The sequence below is a fragment of the Hevea brasiliensis genome, chromosome 1 (genome assembly GCF_030052815.1).
Source record: "Hevea brasiliensis isolate MT/VB/25A 57/8 chromosome 1, ASM3005281v1, whole genome shotgun sequence".
NCBI lineage: Eukaryota > Viridiplantae > Streptophyta > Magnoliopsida > Malpighiales > Euphorbiaceae > Hevea > Hevea brasiliensis.
Genome location: NC_079493.1, coordinates 95,841,745 through 95,864,856, shown reverse-complemented (window position 1 = coordinate 95,864,856; position 23,112 = coordinate 95,841,745). Strand labels below are relative to the sequence as shown.

Sequence of the window (23,112 nt, the reverse complement as noted above, 5' to 3'; positions counted from 1 at the left end):
AAAAGTCAAAAGCAGATGTTTATTTAGTTATTTAGTTAATTATTTATTTATTCCTTTGCATCCATCAAAGGAAATAGTGTAACATGTAATTTAATTATATTGTATCTACCAAGTCCCTAAGCCCAATTCCAAATGGCTTTTGAATGCAGCAACCAAGATTGTCGCCACAGCCAATTCCAAGTATCTCACAGTATCTCTTGTAGAATCCGATGCAATCTTCAAACCTAGTATCTTGGCCAATACCAAATTCAAGGCCACCATTGATAATATTTGTTACTACACCATAACTTGGAAGTCTGCCGGCTAAAATATCATCGTTGGACGGTGACCATTGTCCTGTAATGATGTCGTGGCAAGAGGGCTTTGGAGGCTGTGGTGTCATCCAGAACCAAATTGCTGTCTTGAAGGAAATGACTGCATCTGTCGCCACGAGGTCCGGATTATTCAATAGGTCTAATCCTAAGGCACTCCCACACTGACCATAATTATAATTCCTGTATCGTTCATAATATATATAATATTATAACGAATTTTACGTCACACATGGACTAAATTAGATAAGCAAATAAATAATTTAATTTTTTTATTATAATAATAAAATTTATGTGTTTAACATCAAATTTGTGTTGCCAAAGAAAACGTACCATGTAAGTTGGATGGGGCCTCTACCGTAATACTGCTTGCCAGGAGCACAAGGATAATCGGTACTTGGAGAACAGTAATCCTGTTTATTTATTTCCTCCTTAAAACAATATCCCCAAGCATATGGTCCATCGGGTGCAGTTGGCCACCCTCCTACAATGCATCACTATACTAATTAAGGTGATTAATCTTTAAATTAATTGAAGTTAATTGATTAAATTAATAAATTTTACCTCAATAATATTTAATCATCTCAAAGCAATGAGACTTGAAGTTCAACTTTTAAAATTATGAGTTTTAGTCAAAACAAAGCCTCAGAATGAAAAAATAAAATAAAAAGTAAAAAAAGCAATAACCTGTAGTTTCGTGAGATGTCAGGCCAAAGAATGCAGCAATCTCCCTTTTACGCGTATCAACATCTCCGGTGCTGCCGAACGCAGGAAAATCGTTGGCTGCTGTGATAAAAGCCTCATAGGTATAGAATCCATTGGCAGGGCAAGCACCATCATTTCTATGTTTGAGAAACTCCTCAAACGTTGATTTTGAGATGATACTACCAATGTCTCCGAAGCCAACTCCACCGCCACATTGGCGTTGGCAGCCTCCTGGGCAGGCACCATCAGCTTGGCTTCTACATTGCTCAGCTAAAGTTCCAAGCAAAAGGGACGCCAACAGCAGACAAGAAACTGTGAAGGCCAAAGTCCTCATGTCTGTATTTTTTTGTTATATATAATGATTATATTTCTGGATAATGGAGTGAAGGTTTTGTAATTAGAAGATGGGTATATATAGAGAGCTGTGATTTTATTGTTTAGTGAATTGATAAAAGTATTTCTATTATGATCATAAAATTATTATTATTTTAAAAAATAATTTTCATGAAAAGAATACTTTTTTACTTTTAGAAAATAATATCATTATTTTTAATTTTATTGCCTCGGTAAAAAAAAATTATGATATTTGTATTGTATAAGAAAATTGTCCATTAATTAACCAAATTTAATCCATTTAAAGAAAGTTAAATATTTTTAACATTAATTATATTTCAATTTGAATTTAGTTATTAATTATAACTTTATTTTAATTTCGATTCAATTAAACTAATATTTAATTAAATAAATTTATTTTTAAATTCAATTCAATAATTAATTATTAATTCTATTTAAATTAAATTCAATTAATGTGTATAAAAGAATTTTTATGATTCATTTATATTTTGTTATTAATGTACTTAAGCAATTATAGCATATGAATTAAGGTTCATCATCAACATTCTAATAACATTCTAATAACATTTTAATATTTTCTTTTAATTATTTCAAATAAATCACTTTTTATTATGGTTTTCATTTAAAGCATGAAGAGTGCTTGAGCCTCTTAATTCTTAAATATGTTGCTTAAATATGTTGGTTAACTGACGAATTATGTATTTAGCCCTTACAGATCATGGCATGCCACCAGAAGTGTTCTTGCATTTATTTATTTATTTTTAAATATTATAATATTATATATTATCAAAATTACATAATCAACAATTATGTTTAGTTATACAAAACAATTGAAATTGAATATTAAAAAAAGAACAAATTTGGCTGAATTATAGGGAGCAACATGAATCCACATGGTAACAGCTATAATAGGACATTTAAGAAAATTTCTTTTGTTTGGAGGCAGTCGCCCTGTTAACCATCACATTTTTTTTTTATTAATCCATAAATACTTATTTATTAATTTATAAAAAAAACTAGTAAAATCTTCGTGGTATGCACGATATTGTGTGTATATTTATATATATTTAATCTTTTTAATAATTATAAATTCTTATAATTAAATGAATTTTTATTCAAATTTTTTTCTTAATTAATTTAATTTAATTTAAAAAAATTCTCTAATATTTTAGTAAAATTTTAAAATCAATTTATGACATAATTAATTAAAAATACCTATAATTTACTGATTCTACAGATCAAATAAATTGGGTCGCTTCAAATTACTTTCTAATATGATAATATTTCAAATCTGAATTGTTTTGAAATTTAATTTTGTCCAACTGATCGTTCTGAATTTAATGTCAATGATGTTTACAATTACTATTTAAATATTTTTATTCATTAAAAAAATTATTCTGAAATTTTGTCAAAAAAATATTTTAAAAAAAGGAAAATTTTGAAATATTTTATTTTGTAAGATTTTTTAAATATTATTCCCCGGAAGTATTTCTCAGAAAAGTTTTTTTTTTTTTTTTGAAAAAAATGTTTTCTTCAAAAAATTAAAAAAAAATTTGGATAAAAATTAAAAATTTGGCCTTACAATATAAACATAGCAAAGTTGCTACGGGCCTCAGAGTAAATTGTACCAATTTTCTCAAAATTTTAGAGGTTATTTCATTTTCATCCCTAAATGTTAATTTACTATAATAAAATTACTTAATTTTAATTTGTTTTAGAAAAGTTCCTCTAAGGTTTTTCATATTGAAAAAAAAAAAGATACAATTACACTTCTGACCTCTTTCAAAAATAAAATTATCATTTTATCCCTTTTTCATTTTCCTTTCATCCCTCTCACTTTTATAATCAAATTACTTAATAATCTTTCATGTGTTTGAACCATGGTTTAGGTTATGGTCATTCAGATGTTGGGTTGATTGAATTAAGCATTCAGATATTTTTAGTGTGTATTGTATCACTCATCAAGAAAAGATTCTCCTAAAAAATAATTGGACTCTATGAATCTCAAACATTTTAGATTCCCCAGATCTCTAACACCTGAAAGCCTTAATCTCTTTCTAATTACATATGTATTATTCAAATGTATTCTTTTTTATACTAAGGTCACATTTTCTTGCAATGAACAATTGAATAAAAAATTAGAAAAAAAAAACAATTTGTTGATTGTTGTGTATCGAAGAAGCATAAAACTACAAATAAATGAACACATAAAAACAATATTTACATATGATTCACCCTCTCCACATAGAATTACGTACACGGGAATGCCATCTTTTACTATCAATAACTAAATCATCCATTATAAGTTTAAATTTATATTATCCATCACCTCAATTATACCCAAGAAAATCCTCACATTAAATTGCTCATAGTAAATATATTAGTTAGTTATCTAAATATCCTCTTTATATAATTCAATATATTTATTATTTTAACTGTTACACTAAAAGAGTGTCTTCAACTACATGGGCAAAAACCTCTTACAAATAGAAAAAAAAAAATCATTCCTCTTAAATTCAACGTTCTTTTTTCATTATGGGTAGGTGGCCCTCATCAATGAGTAAAGTCAAATCCTCGATAATTGACAAAGCCACTCTCTGCAATAAGCGAAAGCCCCTCTCCATGGGCAAAACCAAATTAAATTATCTACAATACTCCTATTTATAAGGTTAGCTACTCCTGATCTAATTATGAATTCCACTCAATTTATGTTAACATTAAAAATAATAGTTCTAAATAATATAAGAAAAGATTATCTACCTATTGAGAAATATTTCTCCCACTTAAATTAGAAAAAGATATCTCTTCAAATCCAACTGGGATTTTGAGTTACAAAATCTAACATACGAAACAAATTAACGAGATTGATCAGGATGAGACATAGATATCTCACTCTTTTTAAGGAGACGCTACCAGCGTCTGGCTTTAGTTTTGTTTTTTAGTTATTTTATTGAATAAATTTTAAATAAAAAGTAAATATTATTTTAATAAATAACATTATAGTAATTATTTTAGATCATAATATTTTTATTATAAAAAATTATTTTTTAATTTAAAAATAAATTAAATAAAAAATTACAATATAAAATGTTATTAATTTTATTTTAATAATTATTTCAAAAAAATTAATAAATTACAGTTATTAATTTTGTTTTAATAATTATTTAAAAAATAAATTACTAATTGTAATTAAATATTATTATTAAATTTATAAATAATTAATATTTATTTCATAATATACCTGTTAAACTAAAGTTCAATTCCAGTTTAATCTTACCCTCTTAATCTTCAACCTTATTCACCAATTCGATGATCGAATCATGTCACGACCCAACCTATGGGCCGGACCGGCACTAGGACCTGGGCCAACCTAAAACCCCCGAGGCCCGTAGTAAGCCTAACTATTCCTTAACCCAACTCTAAGGCCCATTTGGGCCCAATTTCAAGAATTCAACCGGACAGAGTCCGGCTATAAAGTAAACCTTTCAACGGGGAGTTTTTGACTCACCCGACCTGCAAACACAATATATATAATCAATTGGGGAGCTCAGCTCACCATCCACATACTCAAATGTCATAAAAATAAATGGAAGCTCAGCTCCCTTATCCAGTCCATCAAACATACATATAATAATAAGTTTACAGGTCCAACATAGTAATTATATTACAAACCCAAATCAAATGAATATTTCTGACACATGCGAAAATTCTAAAAGTTAACAGAATTATACAAACATTAATAAATGACCTGCGAGGGAGAAAAACAGGTTAACCTCAAAAATATCCTCCTGTGGCCTGGAAAAATATTGAACAGGAGTGAGCGACTCAGAGAGTAAAATATCAATTTTAACCATAATCTCTATAACTATCTAAAGCTAATGCACCATGTAGAGTGAAATGCAACATTAGCAATATTTTCACATCATAACAGCAAAAAAGTAATTTGGAGCACTCACACACCCAGTAATGTGAAATCATAAATATATGGAAGCTGATCCCCTATACAGCTCTCTTAAATCCAACCTGTGCCAGCGAAGAACTCAAGTTGGACTTTCACTTAATAAACCAAATCGGGGTCTCAACGAAGAACTCAAGCCGTGTTTACCCCGAAGGACCGGGTCCCAGCGAAGATCTCAAGCCGTGTCTACCCGTCCTATCCATAGCCAACACCACATCAAACGCATGCCAACGCACGCACACTGCTCCAAATTACCACAACAACATCCATGGCACTTTAACAGTTGTGAATGCAACATAAAACGTGCCTAGAATTTAACTATATAGATATATACATATAAGTGATGCATGGGCATACTTGAACATATAATACTATCAAAATTACAATTAAAATTAATATTTTACTCACAGTACACCGATGACTATTGTGGCTGCTGGATGCAGAAAAATGGCTGATCTCGATCACCTAATAATTAAATTATAAATTTATTAGTACTAAGTTAAGATAAAACTCTAAAGAGGCAACAGACAGCCTAATTCATGCAGGAAATCCGGCAGAGTTTCCCCTATACCTGGGACCTACCCAACCTGCAAAAAGGCTCAAATAACACTGCTAAATTCAATTCATATCTCATCATTATTATATGGCCCCTCCTGGGCCCTCCAAACCAAGCAATTCTCAAAATCTTAAAAATTACGTTTTAGTCCCTATAATTGATATTTTGTAAAAATCCACTCAAACAAGCTCTAAAAATTCTAAAATTCCTTAATAATATTATAAGACTATTGCAAAATGAATTGTAATTTTTTAATCACCCATGAATATTTTATTCAAGAATATTACTCAATTTCATAAGTTTCCAACAGCTAATGTATTCTTAATTCAACCCAATTCAATATTCACATATTTAAACCTCCATCCTCAAGCTTCAACCAATCATATAAAATTTAAATATCATAATTTCAAATAATCTTATATACCCATATGCTAAAAGTCTAACTAAAATCTATCTATATTTTTCAAAAATATTCTACAATCACTCAAAAATTTAATAAACACCATAGAATATCTCCAAATAATTTTACTTTCATCATATATTTTTCTTAGAATTTTTCTCCAATTTTTCCTGTTTAAGAAACACTGCATTTATGCTCCACAGACAGAGAAATAATGAAAATAATCTTACCCGAAATTTATCTGTGTCTCAAAAATTTCAAAAATTTATGAGGAAGCTTCTGGAAGTTAAATCATCTCCAAAGCCCACCGGAGCCACCGCCGAAACCACCGCGCACGGTGGCCGGTCGCTGGTTGCCGGCTATATTTTCCGGATCTGATCATATCATCATGTTCCTCCCCTCTTCCTTAGTCCATAGGTGGTCTCGGATCGTCGATCCAATGGTCGGATCGTCCTAGATCTGACGAAAAAGCTTGAAAAACCCGAAACTTCTCTCCTCCATATCTCACTCATCCGACCTCCATTTGCTGCAAAATTGGTATCAAAAGAAAGCTCTCGGAACAAGCTTTCCAACGCCACCTGAATCTTCTCGATCGGATGTCGGATGAAGCTGGAATCACGCCGGAAAGCCGCTGCCCACTGTGTGCGCATTTTCTCTCTCTTCTCCCTCTCTTGCCGCCGTTTCTGGTGGTTCTGGCCGTTGCTGGAGGGTCGCCGGGGTGGACGCCTCGCCGGCCGGCCATGGTGGCTGGAGGCTTGCCCGCTGGAAGAAAAAGGGAGAGGGAAGGAGAGTGACAGGAGGGAGAGTTTTAAGGGCGCGCTCTTTGGTTTCGATTTTTTTTTTTTTGAGTTGTTACAAATTAAGTTTGAAAATTTTATTTGTCTCAATTAATGGGTGCACTTGGTTAATATTAATTTTTTTTTAATTATGTGCTCAATTAATTTTAGGCTAAAACATAAAAAAAAAAAAATCAAACCTTTATATCAATTATCAATTTCAATGGCAACAAGTCTAGTATTTGTAGGTACTCGATCCAATTGAACCATAATGAGACGAGATTGGATAGTATATAATTGGGTTTGAGATGTATTCAAATTTAAGGAATAATACCCATATCGGATTTAGGTTTTACCTATTTAGCATCCATTATCCAAATCTATTTATATAAATAATTAATTAAATATAAAATATATTTTTTATAATAATATTTATAAATTTTTATATATTATATTTTAAACAAATAAAATTTAAATATTTTGAAAAATTATTAAATTTTTAAAATATAAATTTTAATAAAATATTATTTTTATATAGATTGTTAATTAAAATATATAAAATTAAATGAGTTTGGATATTTTTCAGTAATAATAATCAAATTTGAGACTGATTCATGTGATTGAAGGAAAATTATAATTGGGTATTAGAGGAGTTTGGATAGTAAAAATACTAATCACATTTGGGTAAGGTAATTTTTGCGTGCGCTCTACTTGTTGACCTCCCTAATTTTTAATTAAGCCTTTTAATTTTATCAATTTAATCATAAACTTTTAATATTATTTTCAATTTTAGTAATTATATTTAATTAAAAATAATTGAATTTATCAATTGACAAATTATTCAAATATTTTTACTATATATTTTCAATTTTAGCTCATTTAATTTTATTTAATTTATTCAATAATTTTAATATTTTTATTAATTTTAACAAACTTCCTATTCATAAAAAAAAAATAAAACAATAGAATAACATATTAATATAAATACATTAAAACTAAATCTCCTTACAAATAGTAGAAACACAATTTACTTTGGGGAGATGTTTCTACAATTTTGCCTCTTTCTACATGTTTTTTTTTTTTTTTTTTCATAATTGCTGAGTTTTTATTACTTCTTTCCACATCTTAAATTTTTTTCTTTTTTCTATTATATTTTTAATACGTATATTTTTTTTATTTTATTACAAATTTAACACCACATAAATGTTAATAAATAATATAACCAAAGTAAATCTAATTATAACTTTCAAAATAATAATTATTTGATTTCAATGAAAATAATACAGTATAATTATTTTTATTTGAAAATAATAATAATGTTTAATTATAATCAGTAATTTATTAATTTTTAAAATAAGTATTAATATAAAATTAATAATATTTTATAGTGTAATTTTTTATTTAATTTAAAATTAAATTTATTATTAAATAAACATATTTTTTCCTAATAAAAATATTATCATCTAAAATATTAATTATTATAATGTTATTTATTAAAATTATGTTTACTTTTTATTTAAAATTATAAAATAAAAAAATAGTAAAAAAATAAAGCCTGATGTTACCCATGGTAGCTTTTGGCTTTCATTTTTTTTTTATTATTTTATTTAATAAATTTTAAATAAAAAAATTTACACGCTACAGTGTCTTATCTTTTCAATCCATTTTCACCGCATTTTGTGCTAAAAAATTTTCAATTCGCTCCTTTGATAATTAAGTTCAAACTCACCCCTTATTATATATATATATATATATATATATATATATATATATAGACACCACTAGTATGGAGTGATACAATTTTAATGATATGCTAGTTGGGTGCATTTTTCTGTTGGGCTCTTTACCATACAGGGTGTAAATATATATATATTAACTAATTTAATTTTTCATAGAAAATAAATTATATAAGTGATAAAAAAATATATAATTTTTTTGAATATAATTTTATTGAAAATCTAAATTAGACATATAAAGATTAAAAATAATGTATAAAAGTGAAAGTATTATAGTTATATAGTATACATTTTAATAATCAAATTATATAAAAATATTAGAAATAATTTTGATAAAAAAATAAAATATTAAAATTTAAATTAAATATGGAAAAGTTAATTTATATTAAATTTGTACCTAGCATAGCTAGTTCATTAATAATAAAGCATTCAAATCAAAGCATTTATTCATGGACAATGGCCATTGCACGCTACCATATTTAATACTCTCTCCATCACATAAACATAGGCTCATTACTTTCTCATCTATCTCAAGTTGTAAGATATTTTATATTTTAATAGTAGCTCATTTATTGCTTTACTAATATACATCTACTTAATATGCATTGAAAAGTAAATTAATTAACTTCAATAATAATTTAATATCATGAATTATTTATTTTTTAATGAAATAATATAAATAAAAGATATATTAGGAAAAAATAAATTTATTATTTTAATTATAGTAATTATATTCTTTTAAACTATATAAAAAAAATATGTGTTTATAAAATAATGAAAAATTGAAAATATAAAATTGTAATTAATTCATTAATAATACAGCATTCAATTCCTGAAAAAAAAAAAAAAAAACCTTCAATTCAAAGCTTTTATTGGGAATGGGTAATGGGCTGTTTTAAGCTATCATAACTATAGCTACCTTTTAAAATTCTTTTAGTTGCATGCACTTGAAAATGCTAAAGCTATCTATATTCATTTCTACGTGCATTATGCTCAGAGTGTGTTTAAGAAATTGCCCTTACAATATAAAAAAAGCAAAATCGCTATAGGTGTTAGTAGTATGCCTTATGACATATAATGAAATTTGTCTTTTGTAAACATTTATTCTCTTTCAATGGTATGTAATTTTTCTTTTAATTTAAATTATTTAAACTTAATTGAAAAGCCCTTTAACAACTTGTTAGACGTTCCATTCTTAAGGTGCTAAGAATATGAGTAACGAAACGTTGTAGTGCAAATATTAGAAATTTTGATTTACAGTCAATGATACCTCATTGGGCATAATTTATCCGGATATATTGTCACATTTATTTATTTTCATGAATTAGTATGGGATACTAATGAGATGGAATGGTAAGTCTTATGCCATATGACAAACATAGTGAGCACTTATAGGATAAGTAGGTTGAACCAGTGACATAAATATGATATGTACATAAAGTTTATTCTTGTCAATACATTATCATATAAATCATAAAGTGCATTAATCTCTTGACCTGAGATAACACGATTATCTTGTATATAGGTGTTTGAGTTTGACACCACTTGCATACTCATACTAGGTATGGGTGTACGAGTGTGTGTTAACTCTGACTAATTATATAAGGAGATAAGTATTTAGTTAAGATAGGATCTGTCACCCTAAGTAAATAGGGATAAAATCTTATGTCCATTTAAATTATTTTTGATAAGTCAAGTTCCTGATCATGACAGATAGACTTATTTAGAAAAAAGTTTCTAACTGAAAAGTTTTATTAATCAAGAATTAAAATTAAAATAAGTATATATGATTCTAAGCATTAAGAGTTTAACATAAACCATGACTCTAGTTAGGATCAAGATTTTGTAACGAAGAGATTTTAGTACATGGTATGTATGATCAAGGTTTATGAATTAAGAATTAATTCATAACAAATTGGATAGTCATGGTACACTATGCTAGGTGTCAACCATGATTTATGAGAACTAAAAATGAAAAGGGAATTTCACTTTAAGTATGGAATAGTTCCAATAATATTAAAGAGTTAATATTATTTTCATTACCAATTAGTAATGAACCTAATAAGTCATACGCATAAGAAAAATAAGACCAAATCAAAATTAATTTCATTAATTAATTAAATGATTTATTTAATTAATCAAATTAATATTTTAGTTTGCAATAAGATTGCGAAGTCCATAGCATGACTTGAAACTAAATTCATTTATGAAAGTAATCAAGTTAATATTTTAAGTGTTTAAATATAAGGTTGATTAATTTTTTATAAGGTAAGAAATTAATTATGGTTAATTTGACTTAATTTTGACTAGTCAGAGGAGAGAGAAAGTGTAGATTAATTAGTATTTTTCCACACACTAATTAATTAAAATTTTAATTTTGTAATTATCTTAACTTGACAAGTGGACTAATAAAGATTAGAAAGCACGCTATTTTATGGAATTAAATATTGACACTTGTGAAGTTAATTATAATTAAGAAAATTAAAATATTTAAGAGAAACAAAAGGAAAAAGAATTATTATTCTTCTTCCATATGTTGGCTAAACCATTTCTCACTCCTAAGCCAAACTTTCTTCTTCATTTCATGCTTGATTCAAGAGATATTAGAAGTTATTACTCTTGAATTAAAAGTAGTGAAAGAGTTCCTCTATACTTCCATAAAGAGAAAACCAAAAAACTCTAAACTTCACCTTTGTGCAAAGCTTGACCAAATCAAGAGGAAGCATAAAAAGGAAGTTTTTGTGTTGAATGGAACCTTTGGTCATCTTGTTTGTGTTTGTAATTATCTTAACTTGACAAGTGGACTAATAAAGATTAGAAAGCACGCTATTTTATGGAATTAAATATGGACACTTGTGAAGTTAATTATAATTAGGAAAATTAAAATATTTAAGAGAAACAAAAGGAAAAAGAATTATTATTCTTCTTCCATATGTTGGCTAAACCATTTCTCACTCCTAAGCCAAACTTTCTTCTTCATTTCATGCTTGATTCAAGAGATATTAGAAGTTATTACTCTTGAATTAAAAGTAGTGAAAGAGTTCCTCTATTCTTCCATAAAGAGAAAACCTAAAAACTCTAAACTTCACCTTTGTGCAAAGCTTGACCAAATCAAGAGGAAGCATAAAAAGGAAGTTTTTGTGTTGAATGGAAGCTTTGGTCATCTTGTTTGTGTGGACAAGCTAGAGAATCAATACTTGGTAATCTACACTACTCGGATTAGGTGTTGGAATTTGATTCTGCACCTTTGGGGTAAAATTTCCTAAACTTGATTTTGATAATTTAGGGCATTTATTTCCTAATGTCAATTAGGCATGTTAGCAATTGAGTTACAATATGTTGTGACTGAAATATGTGGTTTTACAATAGAATAAAAAGTTTGTAAACCCTAGGGATTAAAAATTTTAACTTGCTATTTTTGCATCCTTTGGTGCATTTTTCTTTCAATTGGTATCAAAGTCACCCTAATTTGTCATTAGGAACTTTAATTCATGTTATATGATGTTTGAGACTCAAGAAAGGTGCATTTGATGCAAGTTGAAGAGAGAAAAATTCAAGAAAAATCATCAAATTTTGATTAACCCCTATTCGGCCATTTTGTGAAAATGTTTGATTAAAATTGTTTTTATGGTTTTTCTTGTTATTCTCGATGGTTAAAGTGTTCAATTTAGGTCCCAACATAAATATAACATGTTTATGAATAGGATTCATAAAAAATTAATTTAATTAATTTAATTTTAAATATTAGAAATTTAGAATTAAATTTCATATTCAAGAGTTGGATGTGTAAAATGCATGAAGGATGATCATGGACTTAGGAAACCAATGTGATTGTTTTCTTATTTATTCTTATGGGAATGTAATAATTAATTTTATTTTCATGCATAAAGGTTGTAATTTATTTAATTGGGCTTTTTCTTTTGTAATTTCACCTTGGTATGTCAAGGATATTAAATGTATGACATTGATGGAATTTACAAGAAGAAAAGGAGTTCAAGACAAACAAGACTTCAAGAGTTAAAGATTTGTAATCAAGCTTCAAATAGATAGATGGTAACCTAGGATGCTTTCAATATAATCCCTGCGGCTAGGATTGGATTCCCATACAATAGTCTATGATCATGCCTTTTGCATTATTGTTGATGAATGTATGTAAGAGATATATATGTTCATGAATGTATATGAGATATGCATAGAAACCAGATAATGTGCAAAGTGAGACCAAATAGTAACTAAGTTGGCCAAGATATCTTCCAATTCAATGATTAAGTTAGTAGTGGTGTAATTTTGAAAATTGTATCATGGCTCTCAACTAAGGCAATTATTTGAGAAATTTTAAACATTTTCATTGTTGGCTATGGTAACATAGGAATGATGTATTTGGTTTAACAGATTTTCTTAAAATAATTATTGAAATATGATATGTTGTGAGTATTTAAATATTTTAATGGTCAAGAATGGATGTACCTAAGATCATTAAGGTTCAAATTTGCATGCTTACTGACTTAGTGGGCTTAACTAATGCAAGATAAACCAAGAATGGATGTAGCTGAGGTTTTGAGCATTAGGAGGCAAATTTATGATTGAGCCTCACATGAGATGTGAAGAGTAAAGTGTTACTCACTTATAAATTATTATGAATCCAAGAATAGATATACTTGAGGATAATTAACAATTTGTAAGAATTCAATCACTTACTAGAAATTCATCCTGATTGGGATTTTTGTTTCCTACTTTAGAAGTGTAGCATTCACCAAATTAGTAAGAGAACCAATTTGATTAAATAACCATGATCATTTTGGTTAGTTACACGATACAATATACTAATTGGAAATTTTGTTATTTTCTGTAGTTTAATATGATAAAATGACAATACAACCATCCATTGTTCTTATTAGTATACTTGATAATAATAGGCTAACTGGGCCTAATTTCTCGGATTGGTTGAGAAATCTAAAGATTGTCTTAAATTTAGAGCATATAGGATACGTTCTAGAGTCTAAAGTTCTTGGTACATTCTAGATTCTAAAGCTCCTGGTCCTTGACTAGAAGGGGCTACATCAGAGGAACATGACACTTTAGATTGGTGGAAGGAGCATGACATGCGAGCCAGGTGCTACATGCTGGCTTCTATGACCAATGAGTTATAGAAGCAACATGAGAAAATGCAATATGCATCTAAATTCCTGGATTCCTCATAAGAGTTATATGGTGAACCTAGCAGGAATGCTAGATATGAGATATCTAAGTAGCTATTTAGGATGAAAATGAGTAAAGGGATGGATGTGAGAGGTCATGTGCAGAAGATGATCAGGCTTATTGAGCAGCTTGAGGCACTTGATTTTACTATGGACTTCACATTGCAAATAGATTTGATCTTGCAATCCCTTCGAGAGTCTTTTGGATCTTTTATCACGAATTTTCATATGACTAAGTAAGAATGCACCTTGGCTGCCCTGCTAAATTTGTTAGTTATTGTACAGGGTAATATGCCTGGCAATAAAAGGAAAGAAGTTGCTTTAGTTGCTTCTTCTTTTGAAAAATTCAAGAAGAAGAAAAGCAACAAAAAGAAGAAAACTTCTGTCCCTATCCTTCTGGCAGAATCACTAAAAAGCAATCCAAAGGAAAAAGAAAGCTAAAGCTATTGCTGACAAAGGAAAATATTTCCATTATCAAAAGGACGGGTATTGGAAAAGAAATTGCACAGTGTATTTGGCATCTCTGAAAAGAAAAAAGAATAAGCCTTCAGAAGGTATGTCCATATCTTATTATTTAGATTTCGATGACACTCATAGTTTATCTATATCTTGGGTTTTAGATATTGGTGCAAGTTCTCACATATGTTTTAATATGCAGGAACTAGTAAGCAGTGAAAGCTTGAAAGCACCAGATGTTAGACTCCAAATTGGCAATGGAGCAACTGTTGCAGTATTAGCCATAGGGTCTAAATCATTGTATCTAAAAGAACATGTTTTGTTTTTGGATCATATATTATATGTACCTGATGCTTTTTAAAACATCATTTCTGTATCTAGTTTGACTAGTAATGGATATGAATTTCATTTCATAGATGATGTTTGTAATATTTATTTTAGAAATAAAATTATTGGCATGGATTATTTGCAAGATAGTATTTATTATTTAGATAATGAAAACAAAACAAATTTAAGCAATCAAATTGAGTTTAATGCAATTATTGAAACTAAATCAAGTCTAAGACAACTTTGGTACTTAAGATTAGGTCATATTATAGAAGATAGGATTACAAAATTAGAAAAGATGAGGATTTTATCCACATTAGGTTCTAAACCTACTCCAATTTATGAATCATGGCTTTAGGGTAAAATGACAAGATCACCTTTATTGGACAAGGATTAAAAGCTGAAGAAATTTTGGAACTAGTACATAATGATGTATGTGGCCCATTTAAAGAAATAGCAAGAAATGGTTTTTTCTACTTCATTACCTTCACAGATGATAAATCAATGCATGGATATTTGTATTTGATGAAATACATGTTAGTAATATGCTCTAGAGCATATCATTTATTTATATCTTGTAAATGTTTATTCTTTAATAAAGGCAAATATTCTCTATTAATATAAATTGTTTATGTTTAATTGAAAAGGTCTTTTAATATCATGTTAGATGTTCTATTCTTAAGTTGTTAAGAATATGAGTGATAGAACATTCTTACACAAATATTACAAATTTTGGTTCACAATCTAGGATACATCATAGGACATGATTTATTTAGAACGATTGTCATTTGTGTCTGTTTTCATAGATTAGTATGAGATGGTAATGAGTTTGAATAATGAGTCTCATGCCATACAACTGACATGGTGGGCACTCATATGATAACTGCCTGTCATATTTGACATAGCTCCTCATAAATATCTAGTGCTGGCATGTGAGATGTAGCAGAAGATGATGCACCAAATGATTAGGGATAGAAAATGGATGCCTGTGATCTAACTCCACAAACTTGCCATTTCTTCTCACCCACAAAAACCTGATAATATAATGTCGCCTCATCTACAATAGAAGGCTCATTGAAGTCCTCCTATGGATGAGAGGACTGCTCCACAAGCTGTAAATAATGCTCCTAGTAAAATTACTTCATTTATTAAACTAATAAACAATGCACTACAATAGAGTTAGTTGATGAAATTACAATAAAAATTTGATAACTTATATACAACCATATAGAGGCTTGTGTTCTTAAGAACAGCAAGAATTATGGAACCTCAGTTAGTTGAGATGAGCTTTTCTTGAGTTAAGCAGTTATTATGAATTATAAAAATTCTCAAGGTACCTTTCCCAAATGAAACTTAGTCTGTTGCAAGTGGAGAATGGCTAAAGATGATACATAACACTGAGTTTGATTTTAGGAGATCAAGTTGTATATTCCTTTTAAATTTTGGAATATAAAGTTTTAAATGTGCATGGAGGTACTAATTATTTAAGCAAACATTTTTTATGTAATGTTTGTGCCAAGTTTACTGGCGGTTATTTATTTTCCCCACAAAACCTTTATTGGCAAAAGATACTAGCAGATTTGTGTCCTTCACTCCACCTAATAGCAGCTACCCTTCCAAATATATGGTACTTCCTTCTTTAAGTTTTTTTCTAGGTGCTATTAAGCTAAGGTACTAATCTCCATTAGTAATGCATCTGTTTTGGCTATAACATCAATAATGCATTAATAATGCTTATAGGAGGATAGGATCATAGCTCTAGTAATGATAACTCTTGTTGTAGTAATGAGTAACATCACCATATCAACCAATGTATATAGCATGATAAAAAATAATTTATAGTTCCTTTTCCCTAGTTTTTTCTTCCCAAATGTTTTTGTGAAACCAAAAAAAAAATAAAACCATGAAAATCAAATGAATTTTATTAATAAATGCCATGAAAAAACTTAACATAATTAGCCAACCTAAAATCATGGTCAATATACCATCCCACAAAACCCAAACCTATGGCTAATCATGTTAAGTGCAAAAACCTAGCCTAAATACAATCAAACCGAGTACATTTTAAGCCAGAAAACAGTAAGCTCAAAAACTAGAGAACAACAGTAAATTAGCAATTGCAGAGATCCAATCAACAAAAAAAAAAAAAAAAAAAAAACTAGTATTGGTTCTTTCTGCCTCAATCGATGATTGCATCACATAGAATATTGAAGTTCTAAGTTATTTAATGAATAAAATGAAAAAACAATGTTCAATATTTACCTAATTAAAGGAAATCACTCTAGTCTACTTAACGAGAGCTAAAGCTACCTGTGACTTCAAAACCACCCCATTCTCCTCAACTACTCAATGCTGATACCATGACTAATCTTAAAATAAATAAAGGCGAGCATAGAGAAATGGACTTTCAAATTGTTTATGAGTAGGGGAGAGAGAAAGAGACAAAGCAAGAGTAATTGAGGGAGGTGGAAGAGGTAAACTGAATTAGGATGGGAGAGAGAGAATAAATTAGGGATTAAAAATAGAAAAAGGGAGAAGAACATAATCGCAAAATGGAAATGAATACTTAAGTCCATTTCAAATTTAGAAACAGACAGACATTTTATTTCTAAAGTAGGTAGACCCAAGCTATTTGGAAATGAAAATCACTTCCATTTCAAAATTTTGCAATAGACAACTATTCCATTTCTATCCATCTTCAATAATAAACACCACTTCTATATAGAAATAGACAACAATTCGTTTCAAAAATAAAAACTGACAAAATTCCATTTGTAATGAAGGGGACCTTTACTTCAAATAGAAATGGACAAAAACTCTATTTCAATATTTTGAAACAGATGAAAAGTCATTTTCTATATTTTGAAACGGACATGACATTCGGTTTTATCCTTCGTTATTACCAATTCTATGTCACCCTCTAATTTGGAAATGGATATCCTTTCATTTCAAATATAGAAATGGAAATCTTTTCCACTTCTAAATTCTGAAATCAAATCTGGGCAATTAGAAATGGAGAATCTTCCATTTCAAAGTTTCTAACGAATATGTGTTTGTTTCTTATTTTTGTTTCAAAGGCATTTCTAATCTGTTTCCATTCCTTGTGCCATTTTTTCCCGCCCTATCTACAAACGAAATATTTTTCATTTCTAAATTCCATTTCTAATCCGTTTCAATTTACTTACAAAAGTTTTTGATCATATCTCATTGCTAATTTGCTTTTAATCCGTTTTTATGTAGAAACGGTTAGAATCCATTTCTAATATCCGTTTCCATTTTGATACCTTCTTTAGTGCATGAATGTAATCAATCATAGGTTCTTTTGGCCATTAATGAGTGTTTGTGCATTCAATCATGCTGACAATTCAGCGAGTGCTATATAAATGATTGAGGTTTTATGTTCTAACTGCTCCCAACTATAAATAGTGCGTGGTTCAAAGTCGATATACCAATCAAAAGCATTTCCTTTTAGCGACCAAAAAAATTGCTTGACCATGAGATCCCCTTCATTACCAACATTGTTGTAAGTTTCCACAAAGTGGGCCATATGTTTCCTCGAGTTGCCTTTACCATCAACTTTAGAGGTTGATAGTTAGCAGGCATCTTCATGAGGTCAATCCTTAGACTGTAAAGCTTAAAATATGAGTAGGATGGCTAAGTGATACCATTAACTTGGTCTTTGATGGCCTCTTTGATAAGTCCTTTCAGTTGGTTTGAAGGGGTAAAACCATTAGCAGTAAGTTGTGAGCTATTTATAACAACAGTAGTAGAACTCTTTGTAGCCCCTTAATGACCTTGTGGTTAAGGCTCTTTAGCGACTCCCTTCTTAGTTAACCCATCCATCTTGTTCACTAAATAAAAAATATGATTGTCATTCTCTTTAACAAAGTCCACAAGCATCTCTAAAAGTTTGTCCATTTTGGCAATTTGTTCTTCTAGAGAAATAGTGTTGGTCATCATGGCAGTCATAGTCTCAAGAGGTTTACAAGGGGCCTCCTGTAACACCTTGGCTCCAATATTAAAAGAAGAAGAAGAATAATAATTTATAGAATTATCTTAAAGTAACAAGCGAGAAGAAAATGAGAAAAAATAGAAAGAAAAGAGATAAGGAAGGATTGTTCTGCAATTTACTAATTGGTTGAAAAAAAATTCAAAATGAAAGAAAGTACTAAAACTATGGGGAAAATTCTAGAATAGAAGGAGGAGCAATGTTTTCTTTTAAACAAACAAGGACACAAGGAGGAAAAAAATAGAGAGAGAGAGAGAGAGAGAGAGAGAGAGAGAGAGAGAGAGAGAGAGAGAGAGAAGACACTCATCTCGCCCTTCTCTTTCCATTATCTAGACACATTGCTATTACTTTCACCTAAAAAAAAATGTGATATGAATGCGGAATGGAGGCAACCATGTGACTGCCTTTGCTCCCCTGTGTTTTTGTTTTCAATAATGATCACACTCCAAAAGTCCCTTCCTCAGTTGATTCAACCCTCCTGTAATAAACACTTCTACCAGTAATTAAATAATGATAAAAATCAAGGGTTTAAAGGATAGATTTATGGAGGGTTTGATTTTAATAACTCTAGAAAAGATGCCCTGTGTGATTGCTACCAAAATGGTCATCAAGACATTTACTCCATGGTGCAAGTTCCAAGCAACTGCTTCGTTACCAATAAGCATGACTCACGTGCTAGCAACCCCTTTTATAAGTTTGTGTCAACCATAGTAAGTATCTCTAATTTCCCTACATATTTTTTGGTGATTTAAAATCCAATTTGATGTTGGGTCATTGTTGAAGCTTGAGTTATTTCTTGATATGGATACCACATGGATATGTAAATATTAGATTTATGATCTTTCTTTCTATGTGTTTTTTTTTTTATAAGGCAATACGAGTGAATCTCTCCAATTTTCTTCTTGGTTTTTTCAATGCTAGCGAGTTTCAATTGTTTTGGTATAATCCATAGAGTTGTGTATGTTACATTATCTTATCTCATTTCTGGCTAGGAAAATCAAACTTTAATTTCTTAGTAAATCAAATGTGTTAAAAATGTTCAGACTTGAGCTTAGTAATTAGGTTGTAGATGTTATAATGCTTTAATTAAATATTTAAGTGAAATATTAGAAGATGATCAATTAAGTTGGAAGTATGACAAAAAAAATTACAGCTTTGATTCCCACAGATTTGGCAACAACTAGCAGTGTTAAGCTAAGTCCATATCCTCTAGTTTCAAAATTTCTAACTTTAGCATGGCATGCAACCTTATCTATTATTCAGTTTCCATAAAAACAAAAAAAAATCATTTCAATTTTGCTCATTACATCAATACTTAGAGTTTATTGGATGGAGATTGCATATGAGATGGTTAGTTGAATTTCTACTTGGAATGGAATGGGAAAAGATCATCCACATCATGGATGAATTCTATTAGATTTCATATGTATATAGTAGTGACTTGCAGCTACATTGGGGATTTCAAGTTGATATATTTTTCTTAACCATATATAGATGTATTGAATCTATTAATATTAAATGAAAGGAATAATGTATAGATTAAAATACCAAGTACTCGATGAAAAGGGTATTATATAAGCAACTTGTGATTCTAAAGCATACTTATAATTTCCATTCAATTTTAACCAGAATTTTATTCAATTTCTGACCAAATTCTTCTCTATCGCTGGTGAAGTCTCCCTCCTAACAACAACCCTTTTTCATTTCAGTTTAGCTCACCATTTTCTTCCCTTAAACCAGTAGCCCATATCATGAAATCAAAGGAGCGAAAAGGATAGTTTCTATCATCTCCAAATCGTGGCATCGCTGGCCACTTTCCACGTCATTTCCTATCTTTTCAATAATGATCACACTCCAAAAGTCCCTTCCTTAGTTGATTCAACCCTCCTTTAATTAACACTTCTACCAGTAATTAAATAATGATAAAAATCAAGGGTTTAAAGGATAGATTTGTGGAGGGTTGGATTTTAATAACTCTAGAAAAGATGCCCGGTGTGATTGCTACCAAATTGGTCATCAAGATGTTTACTCCATGGTGCAAGTTCCAAGCAACTACTTCGTTACCAATAAGCATGACTCACGTGCTAGCAGCCCCTTTTATAAGTTTGCGTCAACCATGTTAAGTATCTCTAATTTCCCTACATATTTTTTGGTGATTTAAAATCCAATTTGATGTTGGATCATTGTTGAAGCTTGAGTTATTTCTTGATATGGACACCACATGCATATGTAAATATTAGATTTATGATCTTTATTTTTATGTGTTTTTTTTTTTTTTAATTTTTCATAAGGTGATATGATTGAATCTCTCTAATTTTCTTCTTGGTCTTTTCAATGCTAGCGAGTTTCAATTGTTTTGGTATAATCCATAGAGTTGTGTATGTTACATTATCTTATCTCATTTGTGGCTAGGAAAATCAGACTTTAATTTCTTAGTTAATCAAATGTGTTAAAAAGGTTCAGACTTGAGCTTAGCAATTAGGTTGTAGATGTTATAATGCTTTAATTAAATATTTAAGTGAAATATTAGAAGATGATCAATTAAGTTGGAAGTATGAAAAAAAAAATTATAGCTTTGATTCCCACAGATTTGGCAGCCACTAGCAGTGTTAAGTTAAGTCCATATCCTCTAGTTTCAAAATTTATAACTTTAGCATAGCGTACAACCTTATCTATTATTCAGTTTCCATATAAAAAAAAAATATCATTTCAATTTTGCTCATTACATCAATACTTGGAGTTTATTAGATGGAGATCGCATATGAGATGGTTAGTTAAATTTCTACTTGGAATGGAATGGGAAAAGATCATCCACATCTTAGATGAATTCTATTAGATTTCATATGTATATAGTAGTGACTTGCAGCTACAATGGGGATTTCAAGTTGATATATTTTTCTTAACCATATATAGATGTGTTGCATCTATTAATATTAAATGAAAGGAATAATGCATGGATTAAAATACCAAGCACTCGATGAAAAGAGTTTTATATAAGCAATTTGTGATTCTAAAGCATACTTATAATTTCCATTATATAAGCAATTTGTGATTCTAAAGCATACTTATAGTTTCCATTTAATTTTAACCAGAATTTTATTCAATTTAACTCCGCCTAAGTAGTTTGCGCTTAGCCGGTCCCAAGCCCGGATAAAGGAGGAGGGTTGCGGTAGGTGACAACCAGCGTAAAAATTTCGTCACACCCTATGATATGGATTCAAATGATATAAACGTTGGGGCGTCCTCTACTAACGACGCGCTACATCGGAGCCCTGGTGTAGTGATAAATATGCAAGGGTGTAGGGCGTTCACCGAAAGCGACGCGCCATGCCGGCGCCCGGGTGTGGTGTTAAGTGAGCAAGGGTTCCCACATCATGGACGGGTGTGGGTAAAGAAGTTAGTCCATAGGACAGATAGTAGAACAAATAGTGGAACAGAACACAAGATAGATATAGAAAACAATAGAAGATATCATAGAAGGAGACCAATTAGGAAGGAGCAGGATAGGAGGAGGATCAGGGTTGGTACTTGGAATGTTGGATCACTTACAGGAAAATTGATGGAGCTTGTGGATACCTTGGAAAGGAGAAGGGTGAATATTGCTTGCATTCATGAGACTAAATGGGTAGGAGAGAAAAGTAAGGAAGTGGGTAATTCAGGGTACAAACTGTGGTTTACCGGAAAGGAGAGAAATAAGAACGGAGTGGGTATAATCATAGACAGAACATTGAAAGACGCAGTAGTAGCTGTGAAAAGAGTAGGAGATAGAATTATACTAGTAAAGCTAGTACTAGAAGGAGAAACAATAAATATAGTTAGTGCTTATGCCCCACAAATAGGACTAGACAGTGAGAGTAAACAAAGGTTTTGGGAAGATATAGATGATTTAATGCAAAGCATACCGAATGAAGAGAATGTTTTCATTGGTGGAGATTTGAATGGACATGTAGGAAGTGATAGGCAAGGTTATGAGAATGTTCATGGAGGTTTTGGTTTTGGCAGTCGAAATGAGGAGGGAAAAAGCATCCTGGATTTTGCTATGGCATACGACCTAATACTAGCAAATACCTACTTTATAAAAAGAGAGTCACATTTAGTGACTTTCAAAAGTGGGCAACATAGAAGCCAAATCGACTTCCTCTTAACCAGGAAGACAAATAGAGCTCTATGCAAGGATTGCAAGGTCATTCCAGGAGAGGCTTTAACAAGTCAACATAGGTTGGTGGTCTTGGATGTCAAGTTTAGGAACAATTCAAGTAAGGTTAGAAGAAATAGTGTAGCTCGAACAAAGTGGTGGGAGTTCAAAGGAGTAAAGCAAGTGAAGTT

The 23,112-nt window shown here is 30.0% G+C and overlaps 1 protein-coding gene across 1 annotated transcript; it reads right to left on the bottom strand.

Moving 5' to 3' along the window:
- Positions 1-94: 94 nt before the first annotated feature.
- On the bottom strand, positions 95-1,381 carry LOC131179337 (endochitinase-like). Its single transcript, XM_058146032.1, has 3 exons — positions 999-1,381; positions 645-795; positions 95-494 (listed from the first exon to the last, which is right to left on the bottom strand). The coding sequence occupies exons 1-3, from the start codon at positions 1,348-1,350 to the stop codon at positions 95-97; spliced, it is 903 nt and encodes a 300-aa protein (XP_058002015.1). The 5' UTR covers positions 1,351-1,381.
- Between the last annotated feature and the right edge of the window lie 21,731 nt (positions 1,382-23,112).

Coding starts and splice junctions, on each gene's coding strand:
- LOC131179337 (XM_058146032.1), bottom strand. CDS start 1,350: ATGAGGACTTTGGCCTTCACAGTTTCTTGTCTGCTGTTGGCGTCCCTT. Junction 796..998: donor GACATCTCACGAAACTACAG/GTTATTGCTTTT, acceptor GATGCATTGTAG/GAGGGTGGCCAACTGCACCC. Junction 495..644: donor GGCCCCATCCAACTTACATG/GTACGTTTTCTT, acceptor TGAACGATACAG/GAATTATAATTATGGTCAGT.